Consider the following 17,743-nt stretch of genomic DNA (forward strand, 5'->3'; position numbering starts at 1 on the left):
TCAATATTAGAGGAGGTTTTCGCTGACATCATTGGTCGAGACAGGCGTCTGGTAGCGAGATGCAACTGCCTTTGGGAGCTGCCAAAGAGGGGAACTTGGGTTAATAGATGGTTGCTGTGCCTCTTCTTTTCTGATCCTCCCTCTGATCTTTTTTTTTTTTTTTTTTTTGATTTAAAGAGGTGCGAAGTGTGGCACAGTAGGAGAGTTACATTGCGAGGAGCTGTCAGCAAAGAAACACCACACCACCGCCCGTGATATCTTCACCTCACCTTGAGTTCTCACCATTCGACAACACTTTATACGAAACAAACCAGGAAGGAATACAAACCCATCAAAATGGCCACCTCAACATTGGGTCTCATACCAAACTGGTACCCCCCCACCCGCGAAAACTACGACCTCATCCTCTCCTTGTGGAAGTGGTTCCCTGCCGTACGTTTCCCCCCTCCCTCCCCTCTCCAATCCGCCCCCAACTAACACTTCCAGTTCGCCTCCCTCCAATGGGCAACAACCTGGTACGGCATGGGCAAAACCTCCCTTCCCTCCCCGCTCAACCTGCCCGGCCGTCTAGCCTGGCTAACAATGGAATCCCCCGGCTTCCTCACCCTCCTCTACACCTTCTTTCGTCTCCCCCCGCAACTTTCCATCACCGACCTCCCCTGGCAAAACTCCGTCCTCGCCGGCCTCTTCGTAATCCACTACTCCTACCGCGCCATCCTCTTCCCCCTCCTCCAACCATCCATGGCACCAATGCACCTCTCCATCTGGGCCTCGGCCTTCTCCTTCCAAGTCATCAACGGGCTTATGCTCGGGTCCTGGCTAGGCGGGTACGGACCAACCTCCCAAGAAGACTGGGATATCCTCTTGCCGTTTGGAACACTGCAGTTCAGCGTTGGCATCGCGATTTTTTACGTGGGGCTGGCGGCGAACTACTATCATGATGATGAGCTGAGGGAGATAAGGAGGAGGGAGAATCATCGCCAGGATAGGCTGGTTAAAGAAGGCAGGGTGAAGAGGGGGGATGTGAGCAGACATTATGAGGTTCCCAAGGCGGGCTTGTTCAAGTACATGTTGTATCCGCATTACTTTGTCGAGTGGGTCGAGTGGTTTGGGTATTGGACTGCGGCGGGGTACGGGTGTGTGCCGGCGAGGTGCTTCTTGTTCAATGAGGTTGCGTCGATGTTGCCCAGAGCGGTGAGGGGAAAGGCCTGGTATGTTGAGAAATTCGGGGAGGAGAAGGTGGGGAAGAAGTGGGCGGTTATTCCGGGGGTTTGGTAGGATCAGGAAGGGAAAGGGGGAGAGGAGGTGGGATGGGCGTGAGGGAGGGGGTAGTGGCCAGAGAAAGGAGGATAATGGTTTGGTCGACGAGCTGGAGTTGAGCTTGGTCCAGAGAATAAGCACACGATGACTTTCACGAGATATGCCATGACATATATCGCCAGGTCAGTGACAACGACGACGTGAATAACCATATATTGTCATCTATCAGAGTGCCTCCCCGACCATCAAGCAAATATATCCTGCTAGCAATGCTCCAAAACACCCCTTTTTAGACTCCTTTAAATACCCGTAGCCTCCCGATAGAAACTCAAACTCCGACTAGCACCCGCCGCGCAAAACCTCTCTCCTTTACCCATCCCAGGCCCAAGCGCACGTTCGGTCGGTGGCAACCAGCGTACACACCACAAAGCCTTGTCCGTCTCGCTGTGGGTAGCCACACAAGCCCCCCTTGCGACATCCCAGACCTTGACCTTGCCATCCAGCTGCCCACTGAGGAGGTAGTCTCCCGTATCGTTCCAGTCGAGTGATGTGATCCACGACGGCCTGTTGCCCGGCGCGCTCAAGTTCGCGACGTGCTCTCCATGCTCCATGTCATAGAGAGCGATGATACCGGCGTTGCCGGCAGCAGCCAGCCTCTTGCAGCCGGGTGAGAAGGCTACGGTTCGTACCGGTTTGGCGAGACCTATCCCTCTGTCAGCTTTTGTCCCTCAAAACAAAGTGAAAGATGAACCCACCGGAAAGCGAATAAACCATCCTCCCCGCATCATTATTAAAGACATACACCCCCCCATTCTCATGCCCCGACGCCGTCAACCTCCCATCCCTACTCAAATCCACCGCCATCGCAAAACTGCCCCCTCCCCCGGCAGCTCCTCTCCCACCCCCGGTCTCGTACGTCTGTATCTTCTCTTTCGCTGTCAAGTCCCAGACGTGGATTCTCCCATCACTAGTGGTGCACGCCAAAAAGTTCTCGTCAGCGCTCAGCGCAATCGCCCAGGCGTCCCCCTTGCCGTTGTCGGAAACGGTTGGGATCTCCCATTGGAGTTCGTATTCTTTTCTATCGGGGTTCAACCGCCAGATCTTGACATCGCCGCCGAAGCCGACCGAGGCAAAGATGTTGCCTGTTTGGGGGCCGCGGGCGGTGGTGAGGTGGTGGCAGCCGAGTTTGTGGGCGTTGGGGATGGTTTGGGCGAGGGGGTAGGTTGGGGCGGTGGTGTCGTGGATGCGGAGGGAGGAGGAGCCTGAGGAGGAGATGAGGCTTGAGGGGGTGGGTGCGAGGGAGAAGATGTCGGCCGGGTGGGCTGTGAGGGGAACTGGTGTTAGCTATCAAGGAAGATGGCGGGGCGAATTGCGATTGCTCGCCTACCTTGGTCGACCGTGTGGGCGGTAAGATATTGTTTAGACTGGAGATTATGTTAGTACGTGATTGACAAACAAGCACGACACGAGAGACATACCATTGTCACCTATCCATGAAATCATGCGATTTTGAGAAAGGGTTTTGTTGGAGAGATCAAGAATGGGATCCGATGCGACTTGCTGGCGGTTGAGCAGCTGCCCTGGGAAGGTTTATGGTGGGGTAGCTGTTCTTAGAGACGTCACTGCGGCAGGCAGTGAGTGGGCTGGAAGGATGCAGCATATAAATCTTGAAATCCACATTGGACTACTACTAGTGATTTTTGGAGTATTCACTTTGAATATGCTATTTTGGTTTGTTTCATTTTCCAGGGCAGTTGTCGATAGCCACCCTTATAGGCACAAGAGCCCCTTTAGAATACACGTGCGTGCTGTTGCTCGTCACAGCACTACACTCTGTTAAGTACAGACATATACATGTACGTCCAGGACATTCTCTCCACGTCCTGTCCACAAGCTTGAAGAGTTGGTATTTCCTACGCCTGACAACTTCAACACTGACCCCTGACCTCAGCCCAACAGCACCTCCTCCCGTTCTTATTCAGCCATTTATTTGGTCTTAGCCTTGACCTCTTCCTCGGCTTGAGCCTCCTCCTTGGCCTTGGCCTCCTGGTGCAGGAACCCCCTGAGTCCTGAAGAAACAGTCAGCTTATATGGAATCGCCCCTGAGCAGAACTTCCTTACTTGATGCGCAGGTAGGGCAGACATAATGCATACGCTTCATCCCACCACACGCCGGGCAGACGCAAAGCGCCGTTACGTCCTTGATAGCCTTGCCAGCCATTTGTCTGTGTCTCTTCTTCATGTGCGATGTCTTCTTCTTTGGTACAGCCTTGAGAATACCCTCCCAAATCCCCTCCAAGACTTCTGGTAATGATGGAAGACCGAGCGAGATGCCTACTGGGATGGCGATGTTGAGGTTGGGAAACAGGGGGAGCGAGAGTTGTCGTACAAGAACCTGGGCCCTTGATGCCGAGAAGACTGTTGGTGGGAGGAGTCTGGGGAGGAAAGAGGCCGAGGAAGCCATCCTCATCGCTTGTGCCGCCATTGCCATTTTTGCTTGGTGATATTCTTGAATTTCGAACCCGATTGTACCGCCAAAGTAACTCGTCTGAAATCGACCAATGCCTTCCTTTCCCTCTCAATATTCCGGTATGTCCTCCTCTCGTGGCTGTACCGTGGCGGTGTGGATGACGCTGTCGGGTCGGTCTCGGTCGTCGACCCAAAAAATATTGTCGGCCGGTGCTCTTCGCGATGGATTGTCCCACCACTTCAATCCACTCGAGACATTGAAAAAGAATGGGCCGGGATGGCACGGTCCCTCTCCTGCTTCTGAGCTGCCACTGCAGCGCTGGAGAATGCGCTAAGACCCTCTAAACCCAATTGAGGTTGTGCCTGGGGCAGCAGCTCCACCAGGCCAATCAGGTGCCGGCTATGACCCGTCCCCCTTTCCCCAGCTGGCGAGCGACCCCTTGGACGGAAATTATTGTTTGGCACACGCTGCTGGCAGGAAAGGTCCACGGTGCTACCACGAAAATCCCCCAACCATTCGAAACCTCAACCCGACAGCAACTCTCGTCGATACACTCCATCTTCACCTCTCCATATCCCCCGTGAGCGCCTCTATTTCCCGGTGCTGTGCCCCTGTCTGCTTTTTGGAATAGCTCCATAGCGTGTCTCCCGTCTCCCGTCTTCAGCCAGTTATAACCTACCGCCACAATGGCCGCCATGCCTGCTGCCACCATCTACCCCCAGAGCCACGTCGGTTTCGACAGCATCACGTCCCAGATCGAGCGCAAGTTGCTCAAGCGTGGCTTCCAGTTCAACGTCATCTGCGTCGGTCAGTCTGCTTCTCCCAACTAACACCTTCCATTCTCCACTCCTCCCGTTCGCGAGCTGGGATTGACGTGTCTCGTGCAATGCAGGCCAGACGGGTCTCGGCAAGTCGACCTTGATCAACACCATCTTCGCCTCTCACCTCATCGAGTCCAAGGGCAGGTTGCTCCCTGACGAGACCATTCGCTCCACCACCGAGATCCAGTCCGTTTCGCACATCATCGAGGAGAACGGCGTCCGCCTCAGACTCAACATTGTCGATACCCCCGGCTATGGCGACCTCATCAACAACGACAGGTGCTGGGACCCTATCGTCAAGTACATCAAGGACCAGCATTCGGCCTACCTCCGCAAGGAACTCACTGCCCAGCGTGAGCGCTACATTCAGGACACGCGCATCCACTGCTGCTTGTTCTTCATCCAGCCATCGGGTCACTCCCTTAAGCCCATCGATATTGTCGTGCTCAAGAAGCTCTCTGATGTTGTCAACGTCGTTCCCGTCATCGCCAAGTCCGATTCCCTGACTTTGGAGGAGCGCATGGCTTTCAAGGAGCGCATCAAGGAGGAGTTTGCTTTCCACAACCTCAAGATGTACCCCTATGACAACGAGGAATTTGACGACGAGGAGCGTGCTGTCAACAGCCAGATTAAGGTGAGTTAATAATTTTAGGTCACTATTAGGTCTTGGCTAACATGATTTTCAGAGCTTGATTCCTTTCGCCGTCGTCGGTTCCGAGAAGTCAATCATCGTCAACAACAAGCAAGTCCGCGGCCGCCAGAACCGGTGGGGAGTGATCAACGTTGAGGACGAGACCCACTGCGAGTTTGTCTACCTCCGAAATTTCCTCCTCCGCACCCACCTCCAGGACCTCATCGAGACGACATCTCAAATTCACTACGAGACCTTCCGCGCCAAGCAGCTCTTGGCCCTCAAGGACCCCAGCGCCCAGGGCCACGGCAGCAGACCCATCAGCCCGGCTGCTGACCGCGAGATGAGCCGCAGCTCGCAAAGAATGACCATGAACGGCTACTAAGACAACCAAGCCTCTAATCACGCATACACACACCCACTTACACTTATAGTAGTGTTTATTCGTCGCCTACAACATATGACCATGACAGACCTTTTGATATCCCGGCAGAAGCAGTGCAGTGCCACCAGAAACGCAGAAAAAGCTCTTACAACATCGAAACGAGAACGGGGGGACGGAGCAGCGAGGGTTGTGGGGAGGGAAAATAGCGAGGCGCATATGTGATTGCGGTTTGGCCGTCTGGTGTTTTATGTCGTCTTGTTGGCAGTTATTCCGGTGGACTGGACTCTTCTTATTATCCTATTTTCTTTTTATTATCCGAAGCTCTTTCGCATCTTTGCAACTTTTTTTTCCTTTTCTTCTTTTAATTACCCGGGCCCTCCACAAATTAATAGAGAGCTAGTTTCGATACCTGACGGGGAATACAGATGAGATGTTATGAATGTGTATTTGAAACCGGACTGTCTTGAGTTGATGATCGGTGTCCGTTGTCCGTTTGAACTGGCCATCAAGAGTCCGGCTGTTGGTGGGTTGGTTGTAGCTGGGTTAGGGTTTATAGCTCCAACCGCCACTGACGCGTTTAGACGCGACCAATTACTGCGGACCAAGAACTTAAAAATCGACAACTCACTTCTGAGAATGTAGCTTGCCATCAACTAGTTTTCAATCATTAATGAAGTCTGAAGTTTTTGTTCCTTCTGTTGATACCCTCCAACGTGTCTCTTTTTTTTTTTCTTGTCTCACTCCTTCCAACAATGCCACCACTCAAAAAGGTTGACAAAGGGATCGTTTCCCTCGACCGGGAAACTCCCATTCAGGAGGAGGTCAAACCGCTGATAGAAGACATCCTGAGGACAGAATACTGCGTTCAGGGGTCGGTGTTTCTTGTGGAGGGGATCGACACGGTGAGGGTGGTTGGTGGGGCGGGGAAGATGGTGAGGTTGCTGTTGGGGGATGGGAACCTGGTGATTCAGGGGTTTGTGAAGGGGGTTATGCACTGGGTTGTGGAGGGGGGGAAGGTTTTTGAGGGGGGGTATGTCAGGTTGGATAAGTTTGAGGTGGTTGAGATCGAGGGGGAGAGGGTGTTGGTGATTGGGGATTTGAGGATTGTGGGGTGGGATGAGGGGTATTTGGGGGTTTTGAGGGGGGAGGGCAGGGAGGTTAAGGATGTCGGGGGGCTGAGGGTGGGGGGAACGGGGGGGGAAAGGTTGTTTGGGTTGGAGAGGAGGGTTAGGGAGATGGAGGTTAGGAGGGAGAGGGAGAGGGAGAGGGAGGAGGAGGAGAGGAGGAGGGAGGAGGGGTGCAGAAAGGAGCTGGAGGCTGAGGTTGTTGAGCGGGAAAAGCAGGCTGTTGAGCGGGAGTGGGAGGAAGAGGCGAAGAAGGAGGAGGAAGATGAGGGTTGCATCTCTGAGTGGGACTATGATGATGAGGGTTTTGAACAGATGGTGATATCGACCGAGAGGGCTACCCAGAGGAGGGTCATGGCTACCGCATACACCGGCACAAGCGTTAATTACACCACGACACCACAGCGACCACCGGTGTTCAAGCAGCAATCGATTCAACATCCACAAGTCCTGTTGCCTCCTCCCTCTCGCCAGATATTAACTCCTAGAACACCTCAGCCTCGGCCGCCTATCAAACCCCAGGAAAACACCACACCGAAACCGCTTCCCTGGCTTGCCAGCGATCCGACTCAACCCCTAAAGCTCACACCCCTCAGCCAAATCCCATATTTACCCTACAAACAAAACTGGATGGTCAACGTTCTCGTTGTTGTCGCCCAACTCGGAGAAACAGAATCGTGTCCGTATCCCCCCTTTGTTCAAAGGCAGGCTAGGGTCATTGATCAGAGTACACCACATAGGCACATCCACTTGACAGTATTCTTGGAGCCAGCCGGGTTTGAGCCGAAGCTAGGCGAGGTCTACCTTTTGCTGGGTGTCAAGAATCACAAGTTTGATGGGGGTAGCTTGAAGAAGTATGCGAGTGACAAGCCCAAGGGGGGTGGGAGGTGGTGGGTGGAGGGACGAGGGTTGGGGTGGTGTAAGGAGATGGTGAAGGAGTTGGAGATCTGGTGGGCTCAGCAACAGGGGGGTGTTGTTGGGGAGGAGGGTTGAAGATGCCCGGGAAATGGAGTTCAGTTGCGAATCGTCCATTCTCCAGCAAGGAAAGTTCGGCGGTTCCAACCATTTCCACAATGGGTCTTAAGGCAGCGACATCCACTCTTTAAGGACTCCCAATCTTCAATAAGATCAAAGGTGTTCTTCATCCACATCAATCATGAAATCCTCAAAAAAACGGAAGAACAGCTTGGTATTGTGAGGGCTCACGTGACCACGCCCCAGTTTCGCGAACAAGGAGTGGTGCACCGAGCGACAAATGACTGGCTGGGAAGGCGCCTTCCCCAGCCCCTCCTCCACAGAGCCTCCCGTCTCCTGCCTCAAGAGCTGCAAAACAGCCAATTCAACACAAACGACGAAAACGCACAAAATTATTCCGACTTTTTCGCTCAAGACCATAGCCGCTGGTATTTTGCGATTTTGCGACCATCGTGATAACCAGAATACATATCTGTTGCGCCTACTATCGCCAAATTCACCCAAGACATCCTTCCCGCTGACGTCACTCACCGACCTCTTCTCACTCACCTTGACCCAACCACACCACACCTATCTTCTCAGCTTTCTCACGACTCTCTCATCACCCCAAATAAAAACAGCAACCATGCCACCCCGCCGCTCCACCCGAGCGACAACCAAGGCCGCCAGCCAATCCAAGCTGAACTTCTCCAGCAAAATCACCAAACCGCTCCCCGCCCGCCCCAATCAAAAAGACAAGGCTGTCAAGCTTGAGGAAGCCATCACAAGAACAGCCACCCCCTCCCCTCCCCCCTCCTCCGAGCCAGCTCCTGAACAAGAACTTTCGCCGGCAGAGGTCAACGCGGCAAAGGTTTCGCAGGCGGCGATTAATCGTTACTGGAAGGGGATTGAAGACTCGAGGCTGGCGAAGGAAGTTCACAAGAAGCATGGGACTGGGTTGGGGACGGGGGAGAAGGTTTTGAGGTATTTTGACGTTAGCAGTCAGTTTGGGGTAAGTTTCCGGAAATTGTCTAAGGGAAAGGGATGGGTGCTGACGAGGTGATAATATAGCCATGTGTGGGGATTACACGACTAGAGAGGTGGCAGAGGGCGGAGAGGCTGGGGCTCAACCCGCCGATTGAGGTGCTGGCGGTGATTGTCAAGGAGGGGAGGGGGGAGGAGAAGGCGCATTTGGATCAGTTGTTGAGTAGTACTGCGATTGGGGAGAGGGAGTAAATTCCACCAGGAGGGGGGGGGGTGGGGGTGGGGGAAGGGGAATATGCGAAATGACATGGAGTTTTGGAGTTGGGGAGCTGCTTTTGGGGGAAGGGGATCACAACAGGGAAACAAGGGCAGGATTTGGAAGGGGGGTGTTATCAGGAGAGGAGAATTTGTGCCAACATAATCGAGTTGCTACACATCCTTGCTGGATATGCACCTTGCTGATTACATGTACTTTTTACATAGCTTGACATCACAGATACAGGTCATCGTAAACAGAACGAGCAACATAATCTCGCTCTACTCTATATTCTATCAACACCTGGGGCGCTCTCCTTTGGTCTATGAAAAGTTTTTAATACCAGATACTCCTCGTCCGATGATGCGGCGCCCTCTCCCTCCCCTCGTTCTCCATCTCCTTGATGGTATCATAGAGGAAGAAATCAATCAAAATCGCATTCACCCTCGCCCCTGGATTTTCTCTCAATATCTCCCTCCGTATCAACTCCACACACCAGATACTGCACGCCCGGAGCTGGATCTCCCAGTTGCTACCCGAGGGGATGTCACGTTTGAGCTGCACGGCGGTTTCGAGGGGTGGGCTGTATTGGATGCAGCCGAGCTGGTTGAGCATCTGCGGGATGCGGTAGTCGGCAAACATGGTTATCTTGTCAATGTCGTAAAATTTGCCGTAGGGGCCTTGGCCCTCGAAGCAAGCCCAGAGATCGGCGACGAGGATCTGGGCGCGTTTGAGGAGGCGGATGGGTTTCTTGCGAGGGAAGGAAGGGGGGGAGTGGGTGTCGTTGAAGCAGGAAAAGTTGGAGGCGAGGGTGTTGACTAGGCGAGCGGCGGAGTTGTTGGAGGAGGTTACGAGGTGGAGGGGGTGGCAGGAGAATTTCTCGTAGAGGATCTGGCCGGCTTCACGGAGACAGGAGAGACGGGCGGCGAGGAGGGGCATTTCTTCCGAGGTGGCGGAGCGGAAGACGTGTTTGAGGGTGGAGAGGGTGAGTTCTTCTTCGTTTTGCCAGAAGTGAGGGTCTGTTATGGGGATGCCTGGGGTGGATGGTGTTAGTCTCGTGGTGTAGTGGTATATGTGTAAGAAAGAGATGGGAAAAGACATACCCTCCTCCAACGCCCTCTGTAAAGCAGCCACCAAACTCCAATACCCTGTCCATCTCCTCCCCTTGTACTCGATGGAAAACCTCTCTTCTTCACCCCTCTCACTCCAAAAACAAAAGTTCAAAAGATCCATGGTGAAGATAAAGGCCACCACATCCTCTGGCTTGTCACCCTTTGATGGGTGAGGGTGAAGCTCGTGTGCCGCCCAGGTGGCCGGTGAGTAAGACTTTGTTTGCATCTGAGAGTAGATGGCTCTGGCGGCGTTTTTGCATGACCGCATGTCGAGGGCTACGTCGATGGAGTTGTTGTAGACATATTCGGCTGATTCGAGGACGCCCGTGTCAGGCTCAGCGGCGACTTGTGGTTTACCGGCGATGTGTTGGCGGAGGAGCTCGAGGAGTTCAAGATCTGGTTCGGAGTCTGACATTTTTTTCCGGGTTTCTATTTGTCAGTTGGTATTTTGTGAGTTTGGTCTTTTAGATGAGAGATTTTCCTATGAGATTTTGACTCTCCAGATCGCAAAACAAAAATAAAAGGGTGTTTGTTGGGATGTATGACTGGAAGTGAGTGAGTGGCTGATGTGGATTAAGCGGTCAATTGAGGATGAAAATCAGATAAGTGGGACTGTGCAGTCAAGCATAAAGTCTGGGCGGGCTGAAGGGGCTTTTGATCACGACGAGAACAACTGGAATCATGAAATATTAGGAAAAGAAGAGGTTTGAGAAGCATTTTGATGTGGTATATAAACTGGAAAGCTTTTTTTCATGGCGATACCGAGATTTGCCGTGACAGCATGTTTCAATATTTGTTTGGAGGTTGAAGCTCGGATAGGATGAGGCTGATAACCTGTAATAGGCGCATCTTGAAGGCTTGTTGCCGTCGAAAGACAAGGCAGAAGAGATATTCCTTTTCAAGTAATAAGCTTGAGGGGTCTGATTTCAACCGAAGGCAAAGAAAGCTCCATCGTAAAGTCATCTTCACTTGAGGTTAGTTTTAAAAGAAGCTTGAAATATAAGTCGAAAACAGTAGCGAGGTGAAAGAGCGATGAGCTCAGTGTAAGAGCAGCACAGGTGCGCCTGGCAGGCAGGGCGGCCAATGGGGGGGGTCTCCAGGAAGCCGAGTGGGGCCCTGCAGTGTGCCATGACCCACACCAATGATGCCCGTCGCGTTCCCTGCCTTTCAAATCGCAGCAATTCGAAGCTCTCTTCCCGAAAGCACTTCCCAAACACACAAACCCGGCAATAGCTGTCGCCCACACATTACAACTCTACCGAGTAAGACGCAAGGTTTGGCGGAACCCGTTTTTGCCCACCATGTCGTCAGACCCCGAATTCGACGGCGTGTCACCGCTGACCGAAGCTAAGAAGTCGCGGGTGCTCATGGTTGGCGCTGGGGGCATCGGATGCGAATTACTCAAGAACCTCGTCTTGACCGGCTTTGGAGAGACGCACATCGTCGACCTCGACACAATCGACCTTAGTAACCTGAATCGACAGTTTCTCTTTCGACAGGAACACATCAAGAAGTCGAAAGCGCTGGTAATTGCACCGCAACTGCCCAAGTCGCAACGGTCCGTGAAATCGCAAGGCTGACATGCATGGTATTTCTAGGTCGCCACAGAGGCTGCGCAAAAGTTCAACCCGAACGTCAAGATCGTCCCATACCATGCGAACATCAAGGACCCTCAGTTCAACATTGAGTGGTTTAGCAGCTTTAGGATAGTTTTCAACGCCCTCGACAACTTGGAGGCCCGACGACATGTGAACAAGATGTGCTTGGCGGCCGATGTGCCACTGATTGAGAGCGGCACCACCGGGTTCAATGGCCAGGTTCAGGTCATCAAGAAGGGCGTGACGGCCTGCTATGACTGCACAGCCAAGGAAACACCGAAATCGTTCCCAGTTTGCACGATTCGCAGCACACCGAGCCAGCCGATCCACTGCATCGTCTGGGGTAAGAGCTACCTCCTAAACGAAATCTTTGGCACAAGCGAGGACGAGTCCGCCTTCGATCACACCACCGATGCTGATGATGCGAAGGAGATTGAAGAGCTGAAGAGGGAGTCGGAGGCACTGCGGAGCATTCGACAGTCAGTCGGCACACCAGAGTTCAGCGAAGCTCTCTTCCAGAAAGTGTTCAACACAGATATTGTCCGGTTGAGGTCGATGGAAGACATGTGGAAGAGCAGGAAGCCGCCCGAGCCACTCGACTACAAGGCCCTGATGGAGAAGGCGTCTACCCTTGACAAGGAAGCCGTGGTCGAAGACCAACAAAAGGTTTGGACGCTGGAAGAGAATTTGATTGTCTTTAACGACAGTCTCGATCGGCTCAGCAAGCGCGTAATGGAAAGCAAAGCTGCCGGCCAAGATGCTGTCATCACTTTCGACAAGGACGACGAGGACACCCTCGACTTTGTCGCTGCCAGTGCCAATATTCGATCGACACTCTTCGGCATCGACCGGAAATCAAAGTTCGACATCAAGCAAATGGCGGGTAATATCATTCCTGCCATCGCCACCACCAATGCCATTGTGGCTGGCCTCTGTGTTTTGGAGGCGTTCAAAGTCCTCAAGGGCCAGTACAGCCAGGCGAAGGAAATCTTCCTCACTCCTTTTGCTACCCAAAGACTGCTCGGATCCGACAAGTCGCGAGAGCCAAATCCCGCCTGCCCGGTCTGCAGCTCGTTCCAGATACGGTCGCTGGTAGACTTTTCCAAGGCTACGCTCAATGACTTTGTGGAGGACTTTGTCAAAGAGGAGCTTGGCTATGGGGAGAAGGAGTTTGCTATCAGCACGGAGGTGGGAATCATCTATGATCCTGATGAAACGGATAATTTGGAGAAGAAGTTGTCCGAGCTTGGTATGTTTTCCTGTTTCGTTATTCATGAAGGTTTTACAGGGTATTTCTAACAGTATTGTACACAGGCATCAAATCTGACTCCTTCTTGACCATTACCGACGAGGATGACGAGCTCGTCAACGTGGTTGTCGCCCTTTCAGAATCGTACGTCTCGGTTATTTATTTCTCTCACCAGACCAGTTGACTGACATCCCTTACAGGAAAGAGCCCCTCGAGGATAAACCCGTCAAGGGGATTTTCTCCTCTGAGAAGAAGATCGAGATCCCAGCCAAGCCTAAGCAGCCGGCCACGGAAACCAACGGCGCTGCCAGCGATAGTCCCCCGCTTGTGGTCTCCCTCACGAAGCCTACTGACGGTGTCACCCCCGCTAAGCGCTCTCACCCCGATAGTGAAGAGGGGATTGCGAAGAAGGTCAAGACGATCGCTGCTGGTGCTGATGAAGAAGGCGATATCGTCATAGTGGACGATGCGCCTTTGGACGCTGGTGGTAGTGGTAGTGGGGGGGCGATTGTCATTGATGATTAATTCTTCCGACTCTTTGAAATATCGAGAGAGGTGAGTTCAAGCGCTGAGTCCACCATCGAGGTTGAGAATGCAGTTATTAGCGTACTGGTTTTTGGCGAGGAAGGAGGCGGCATCGGCGACTTCGTCTGGGGTGCCGAAGCGTTGGAGGGGGATGAGGTTTTGTAATTTGTCGATGTTGGTCATATCTGGGGGATTTGCGAAAAGTCAGTGAATGTGATGGGGCGGGGGAGTTTGTAGGAGTAGGATGCATGTGTGTGTTTTGTTTTTGTGTGTGATTTGCTATTTGGCCTGGCGAAGAAGGGGGGATGGAAAAGGGCAAGGCATGGGACATGGCTTGTGGAGTTTTGTAATCATAACAGCTGAGAAGACGTTGATCTTTCACAGAGGAATACTGAACAAAATATGAAAAGTAAGAGAGGGGAGAGAGATACTTACCTTTTGTCATTGGGGTGTGGATGTATCCTGGTACAATAGCATTGACTCTTACACCCGACTGTCCGTACTCCATTGCTAGAGTATTTGTCAATCCCAAAACCCCGGCTTTGGTGGCGGCGTAGACTGCGCTGCCTGTGATTGCTTTTGTTGCCAGCAAGGAAGCGATGTTGATGATGACGCCCTGGGAGCCAGTTCTGTAGCTTCCTGGGTGGAGCTGGGGGGGTTCGGGGGTGATGGGGGTTGTTTCTTCGTCCTCCTCTTCTTCTGGGGTGAGTTTTTGACTTTGGGGGAGCTCGGCTTGTTCGGTGGTGATGTCAATTTCTTGGACTGGTTCAGATGATGAGGGGGTTGAGGGAGACGAGAGTTTGGACTCCCAGTGGGCGGCGGCGGCGGCTTTGGCTGAGCGGCGGGCCGCGGTTGTGTGGGCGATCATGGACTTGCCGATGTACTTGCAGCCGAGGATTGTGCCGAGGAGGTTGGTGGAGAGGAGCTCGTCGATTTCAAACTTGCCGGTGTGAAGGAGGAGTTTGGTTTGGGAGATGCCGGCTGAGTTGATGAGGATGTCGATTTTGGGCTGGATGGGGTGGGTTAGTGATGTGTGTGGGTGATATGGGGGGTTGGTTATGAGGGAGGGAACCATACGTGACGTTTTAGGAGGGTTTCCCAGTGTTCTTTGACTGTTATGTTCATGTGGTAGGGGACGTGGAGGGTGGGATTGTTGAAGCCTACGACGAGCCTGCGGTCGAACTTGGGCTTTACGCCGGCTTTGCGGGAGGCCATGATGACTTTGGCCCCTTCTTGGGCGAAGCGTTTGGCGATTGCGTGGCCTATGCCTGAGGAAGCACCGGTTACGAGGGCGATTTTGCCTTTGAGGGGGTATTGAACAGACATTTTGGGGTTTAGGTTGTGAGTTGTGTGATGTTGAAGAGTGAGCGAGTTGAAGTGTGAATGAGATATCCCACTGAGTTATGTAATTGGTGGTGTATATTTTACGGTATAGTACACTTAACGTGTAATACAGGGGTTGAAGTTACGCAAGCTTGTGATTTGGCACAACACACGACTAACTGATCGCCTTGTATTGGTCTCACAGAGGGACGGACGAACTGCAAGATAAATTTAGGGGGGCTGCTGCCAAGGAGAGGCATCCAGGGGAGTTTGCAGACAGAACTGCCTTTGCCTTCCAAGTTGTTGGATCTGGGACGGAGGAGGAACAAATCGGGTCTCCGCTGCGACGCAAAACCGAATTGTGACTGGGTTGGCTTTTTTGACTTTTACACGCTCCCGAGGTTTATCGCGATATTTTTTGAAGGGCTTGAGTGCTCTTCGACGTACGGACACACACATAACCAACCCAAAGATCTGAGAGAACACGGCGAGCGACAACGAATTTATGACGACGGCAACGGACGGTTTCCATGTGTAAACCTGCGAACGGCTCGGGCTCGGGCTCAGAGCTCCCAGTTGCCCCGCTACCTGTCAATGGTGACGAGAAGGCGAAGGATGTGGTGGTGGATGCTGGATTGAAAAGCCTCGACCATTGTATGTCTCCCGAAGCGCGCGATTTTTTTCTGTCGGGGGGGATATTTGGAGAACAGCATACTTCTTTGTTGAGACGCGACACAATGTACCTTGAGGGCTTGAAGATGGAACAGGACCGACAGTCAACCCCGCCTGTCTCTCCGCCATGTCTTCTACACTGCCGGTGGCACAGCGCTACTCGCATTCGATAGTCACGGGAAACGAGATGCTGACATGTGAATTTTGTAGATCGGCGAGCGCTTCCAAAATGGCGATATTCTTTGCGACAATGCCTCCTGCCGCTCGTGCGGTGGGAGACACCCTATCTCGCCGCTTTCCAGAATGCCGTACGAACACCAGCTCTCGATAGCTACTTTGCGATCACGGCCAACCTTGGCACACATACATTCTTTATGATTGGGCTGCCGATCCTGTTCTGGTGCGGCTTCAGGGGCTTTGGAAAGGGGTATGGACTTTTGCTGCAACCAGGCAACAGGAAATCGCGGCTAATTGGGGGTATACAGACTCGTTCATATCCTTGCTGAAGGCGTCTTCTTCACCGGCTTCCTCAAAGACATGTGCTCCCTCCCTCGTCCGCTCTCACCACCTCTCCAGCGCATCACCATGTCTGGCTCTGCTGCTCTCGAATACGGCTTCCCCTCCACCCACTCCGCCAACGCAGTCTCTGTTGCAGTCTACGCTATCCTCATGTTGCGAAGTGACCATAACATCTACTCGCCCACCACGACCATTGCCCTCGAAGCCCTTGCTTACTTTTACGCTCTCTCGATTGTTATCGGCCGTCTTTACTGCGGTATGCACGGGTTCATCGACGTCATTATCGGGTCTATTATGGGAACGGCTATCTCTCTCGTTGAGTTCTACTACGCCCCGGCTGTGGAAGAGTGGATGTACTCTTCCAACTACGCCGCTCCCTTGATCGTGGCGTTGATCATTCTTGTACTTGTGCGTGTTCACCCCGAGCCAGCAGACGACTGCCCATGCTTCGACGACAGCGTGGCTTTTGCCGGTGTGATGATCGGGTTGGAGTGCGGTATGTGGCGGTTTGCGAGGTACTCCCCTTATGCCACTATCTACAACGGGTCAGACGCTACGTTCTCCCTCGCTGCGATGGGGTGGCCCTTGTCTATTGGTCGCGTCGTTTTTGGCGTTCTGATGATCTTCGCCTGGAGAGAGGCGATGAAGCCAGCTCTGTTGAAGTTCCTGCCTCATTTGTATAGGTTGTTAGAACGTGTGGGCATGTCCCTGCCCAGAAGGTTCTTCGTGCCGGCGAGCGAGTACAAGGATGTGCCGCTGCATGTGAGGGATGATAACCTGATTCCGAATGTATCTGATTTTCCCAAGGTGATGAGGAGCATCAGGGGCCCGGGTCGCGGTAGGAGCGTGAGTATCGGGCCGCAAAGTGCGGCGGATGCGTATGAGACGTTGGCGTATCGCGAGCGGAGAAGGAGGGAGTCTTTGGAGGGTGACAATGGTGGGGTGAAGAGCAAGGGGAGCTTGACGTCTCTTAGGGAGAGTGCGGCGAAGCAGAGCGGGGTGGATGTTTTTGAGGATGGGGGGAAGAGTTCTGGGGTGCAGCAGCAGAATGGGAGGGTGGCGGAGTTTGAGAAGATGATGGGGACAGGAACGGTCGTGGTTGCTAATGAGGAGGAGATGGTGCTTGGTGTGGAGGATGAGTTGGGGGAGAAGGAGGTTTTCTCGAGGCTGGTGAAGCCGAGAGTGAGGTATGATGTGGAGGTAGTGACCAAGCTGGTTGTTTACACGGGTATGTTTTCTTCTGCTTGTGGATGGCGAGGGGTTCTTGTTTTTGGTTTTCTAACGCTTGTGCCACCCCAGGAATCGCTTGGTTGGCCGTGGATCTGATTCTTGTCACTTTTGAGATGATTGGGATTGGTGCGGGGCACTTGGTGGCGGCGGCACCATGATGAACTTTAGAGGTGAGAAGAGAAATTCTGGAATACGCCAACGCCTTTTAATGTTTGCAACTTCTCTTTGGCTATTGGCTTTGTAATAGTTCTTGATACATAATGAATGAGGATTTATGATGATGATGAGCCTTGCGTTTCTTGTGTCTAGGTAACGGGCTGGTTCTCTAAAAGACCAAGACATGGTCGATTCCACGGGCTCCAGTCAGAGGCTGCCAGAGATCAACAAAGGTCAAGGCGGTCAGGGACGCCCCTCTCCCGACCAGTCGGTCAACACCCGCTGGCCGGTGATGGAGAACCCCTGCGGCTCAACTGTGAATGGATGGATCAATCAGCGCCATGTTCTGGGTCCTCGGTGCCTGGGTTTGATCTAATCTAATCTCCATGTAACCCGATTTGCTGTCACCATCACTTACAGATCTGACTGGAGGAGCTTCGAGAAGCCAAGCTTCATGTTGTTTACATCCTGTCT

At 52.9% G+C, this 17,743-nt stretch overlaps 10 protein-coding genes across 10 annotated transcripts; 6 read left to right on the forward strand and 4 right to left on the reverse strand.

The window, feature by feature from the left end:
* Positions 1–39: 39 nt before the first annotated feature.
* On the forward strand, positions 40–3,162 carry QC764_305730 (uncharacterized protein). Its single transcript, XM_062945681.1, has 2 exons — positions 40–432; positions 487–3,162. Exons 1-2 carry the CDS (start codon positions 337–339, stop codon positions 1,276–1,278), a joined length of 888 nt encoding a protein of 295 aa, XP_062801703.1. The 5' UTR covers positions 40–336; the 3' UTR covers positions 1,279–3,162.
* Positions 1,459–2,124, reverse strand: rec14 (Ski complex subunit Rec14; the record flags this gene model as incomplete). Its single annotated transcript, XM_062945682.1, has 2 exons — positions 1,459–1,963; positions 2,016–2,124. The coding sequence occupies 2 exons, from the start codon at positions 2,122–2,124 to the stop codon at positions 1,560–1,562; spliced, it is 513 nt and encodes a 170-aa protein (XP_062801704.1). The 3' UTR covers positions 1,459–1,559.
* An 84-nt stretch (positions 3,163–3,246) lies between the features above and the next one.
* Positions 3,247–5,177, reverse strand: QC764_305750 (uncharacterized protein; the record flags this gene model as incomplete). Its single annotated transcript, XM_062945683.1, has 2 exons — positions 3,382–5,177; positions 3,247–3,329 (listed from the first exon to the last, which is right to left on the reverse strand). Exons 1-2 carry the CDS (start codon positions 3,749–3,751, stop codon positions 3,247–3,249), a joined length of 453 nt encoding a protein of 150 aa, XP_062801705.1. The 5' UTR covers positions 3,752–5,177.
* CDC10 (cell division control protein) lies at positions 3,687–6,051 on the forward strand. Its single transcript, XM_062945684.1, has 3 exons — positions 3,687–4,537; positions 4,623–5,185; positions 5,238–6,051. Exons 1-3 carry the CDS (start codon positions 4,417–4,419, stop codon positions 5,565–5,567), a joined length of 1,014 nt encoding a protein of 337 aa, XP_062801706.1. The 5' UTR covers positions 3,687–4,416; the 3' UTR covers positions 5,568–6,051.
* Positions 6,052–6,319: 268 nt separating this feature from the next.
* QC764_305770 (uncharacterized protein) lies at positions 6,320–7,684 on the forward strand (the record flags this gene model as incomplete). The annotated part of the gene is made up of 1 exon (XM_062945685.1): positions 6,320–7,684. One exon carries the CDS (start codon positions 6,320–6,322, stop codon positions 7,682–7,684), a length of 1,365 nt encoding a protein of 454 aa, XP_062801707.1.
* Positions 7,685–8,017: 333 nt separating this feature from the next.
* Positions 8,018–9,185, forward strand: QC764_305790 (uncharacterized protein). The gene is made up of 2 exons (XM_062945686.1): positions 8,018–8,657; positions 8,717–9,185. The coding sequence occupies exons 1-2, from the start codon at positions 8,292–8,294 to the stop codon at positions 8,879–8,881; spliced, it is 531 nt and encodes a 176-aa protein (XP_062801708.1). The 5' UTR covers positions 8,018–8,291; the 3' UTR covers positions 8,882–9,185.
* Positions 8,912–10,994, reverse strand: QC764_305800 (uncharacterized protein). The gene is made up of 2 exons (XM_062945687.1): positions 9,989–10,994; positions 8,912–9,919 (listed from the first exon to the last, which is right to left on the reverse strand). The coding sequence occupies exons 1-2, from the start codon at positions 10,410–10,412 to the stop codon at positions 9,222–9,224; spliced, it is 1,122 nt and encodes a 373-aa protein (XP_062801709.1). The 5' UTR covers positions 10,413–10,994; the 3' UTR covers positions 8,912–9,221.
* A 193-nt stretch (positions 10,995–11,187) lies between these two features.
* On the forward strand, positions 11,188–13,767 carry UBA2 (E1 ubiquitin-activating protein uba2). Its single transcript, XM_062945688.1, has 4 exons — positions 11,188–11,523; positions 11,596–12,844; positions 12,910–12,988; positions 13,045–13,767. The coding sequence occupies exons 1-4, from the start codon at positions 11,299–11,301 to the stop codon at positions 13,367–13,369; spliced, it is 1,878 nt and encodes a 625-aa protein (XP_062801710.1). The 5' UTR covers positions 11,188–11,298; the 3' UTR covers positions 13,370–13,767.
* On the reverse strand, positions 12,821–15,466 carry QC764_305815 (uncharacterized protein). The gene is made up of 3 exons (XM_062945689.1): positions 14,447–15,466; positions 13,805–14,378; positions 12,821–13,554 (listed from the first exon to the last, which is right to left on the reverse strand). The coding sequence occupies exons 1-3, from the start codon at positions 14,693–14,695 to the stop codon at positions 13,406–13,408; spliced, it is 972 nt and encodes a 323-aa protein (XP_062801711.1). The 5' UTR covers positions 14,696–15,466; the 3' UTR covers positions 12,821–13,405.
* LCB3 (Long-chain base-1-phosphate phosphatase) lies at positions 14,663–17,401 on the forward strand. The gene is made up of 4 exons (XM_062945690.1): positions 14,663–15,346; positions 15,575–15,791; positions 15,850–17,111; positions 17,183–17,401. Exons 1-4 carry the CDS (start codon positions 15,223–15,225, stop codon positions 17,269–17,271), a joined length of 1,692 nt encoding a protein of 563 aa, XP_062801712.1. The 5' UTR covers positions 14,663–15,222; the 3' UTR covers positions 17,272–17,401.
* Positions 17,402–17,743: the final 342 nt, after the last annotated feature.

Source organism: Podospora pseudoanserina, chromosome 3 (assembly GCF_035222485.1).
Source record: "Podospora pseudoanserina strain CBS 124.78 chromosome 3, whole genome shotgun sequence".
Lineage (NCBI taxonomy): Eukaryota > Fungi > Ascomycota > Sordariomycetes > Sordariales > Podosporaceae > Podospora > Podospora pseudoanserina.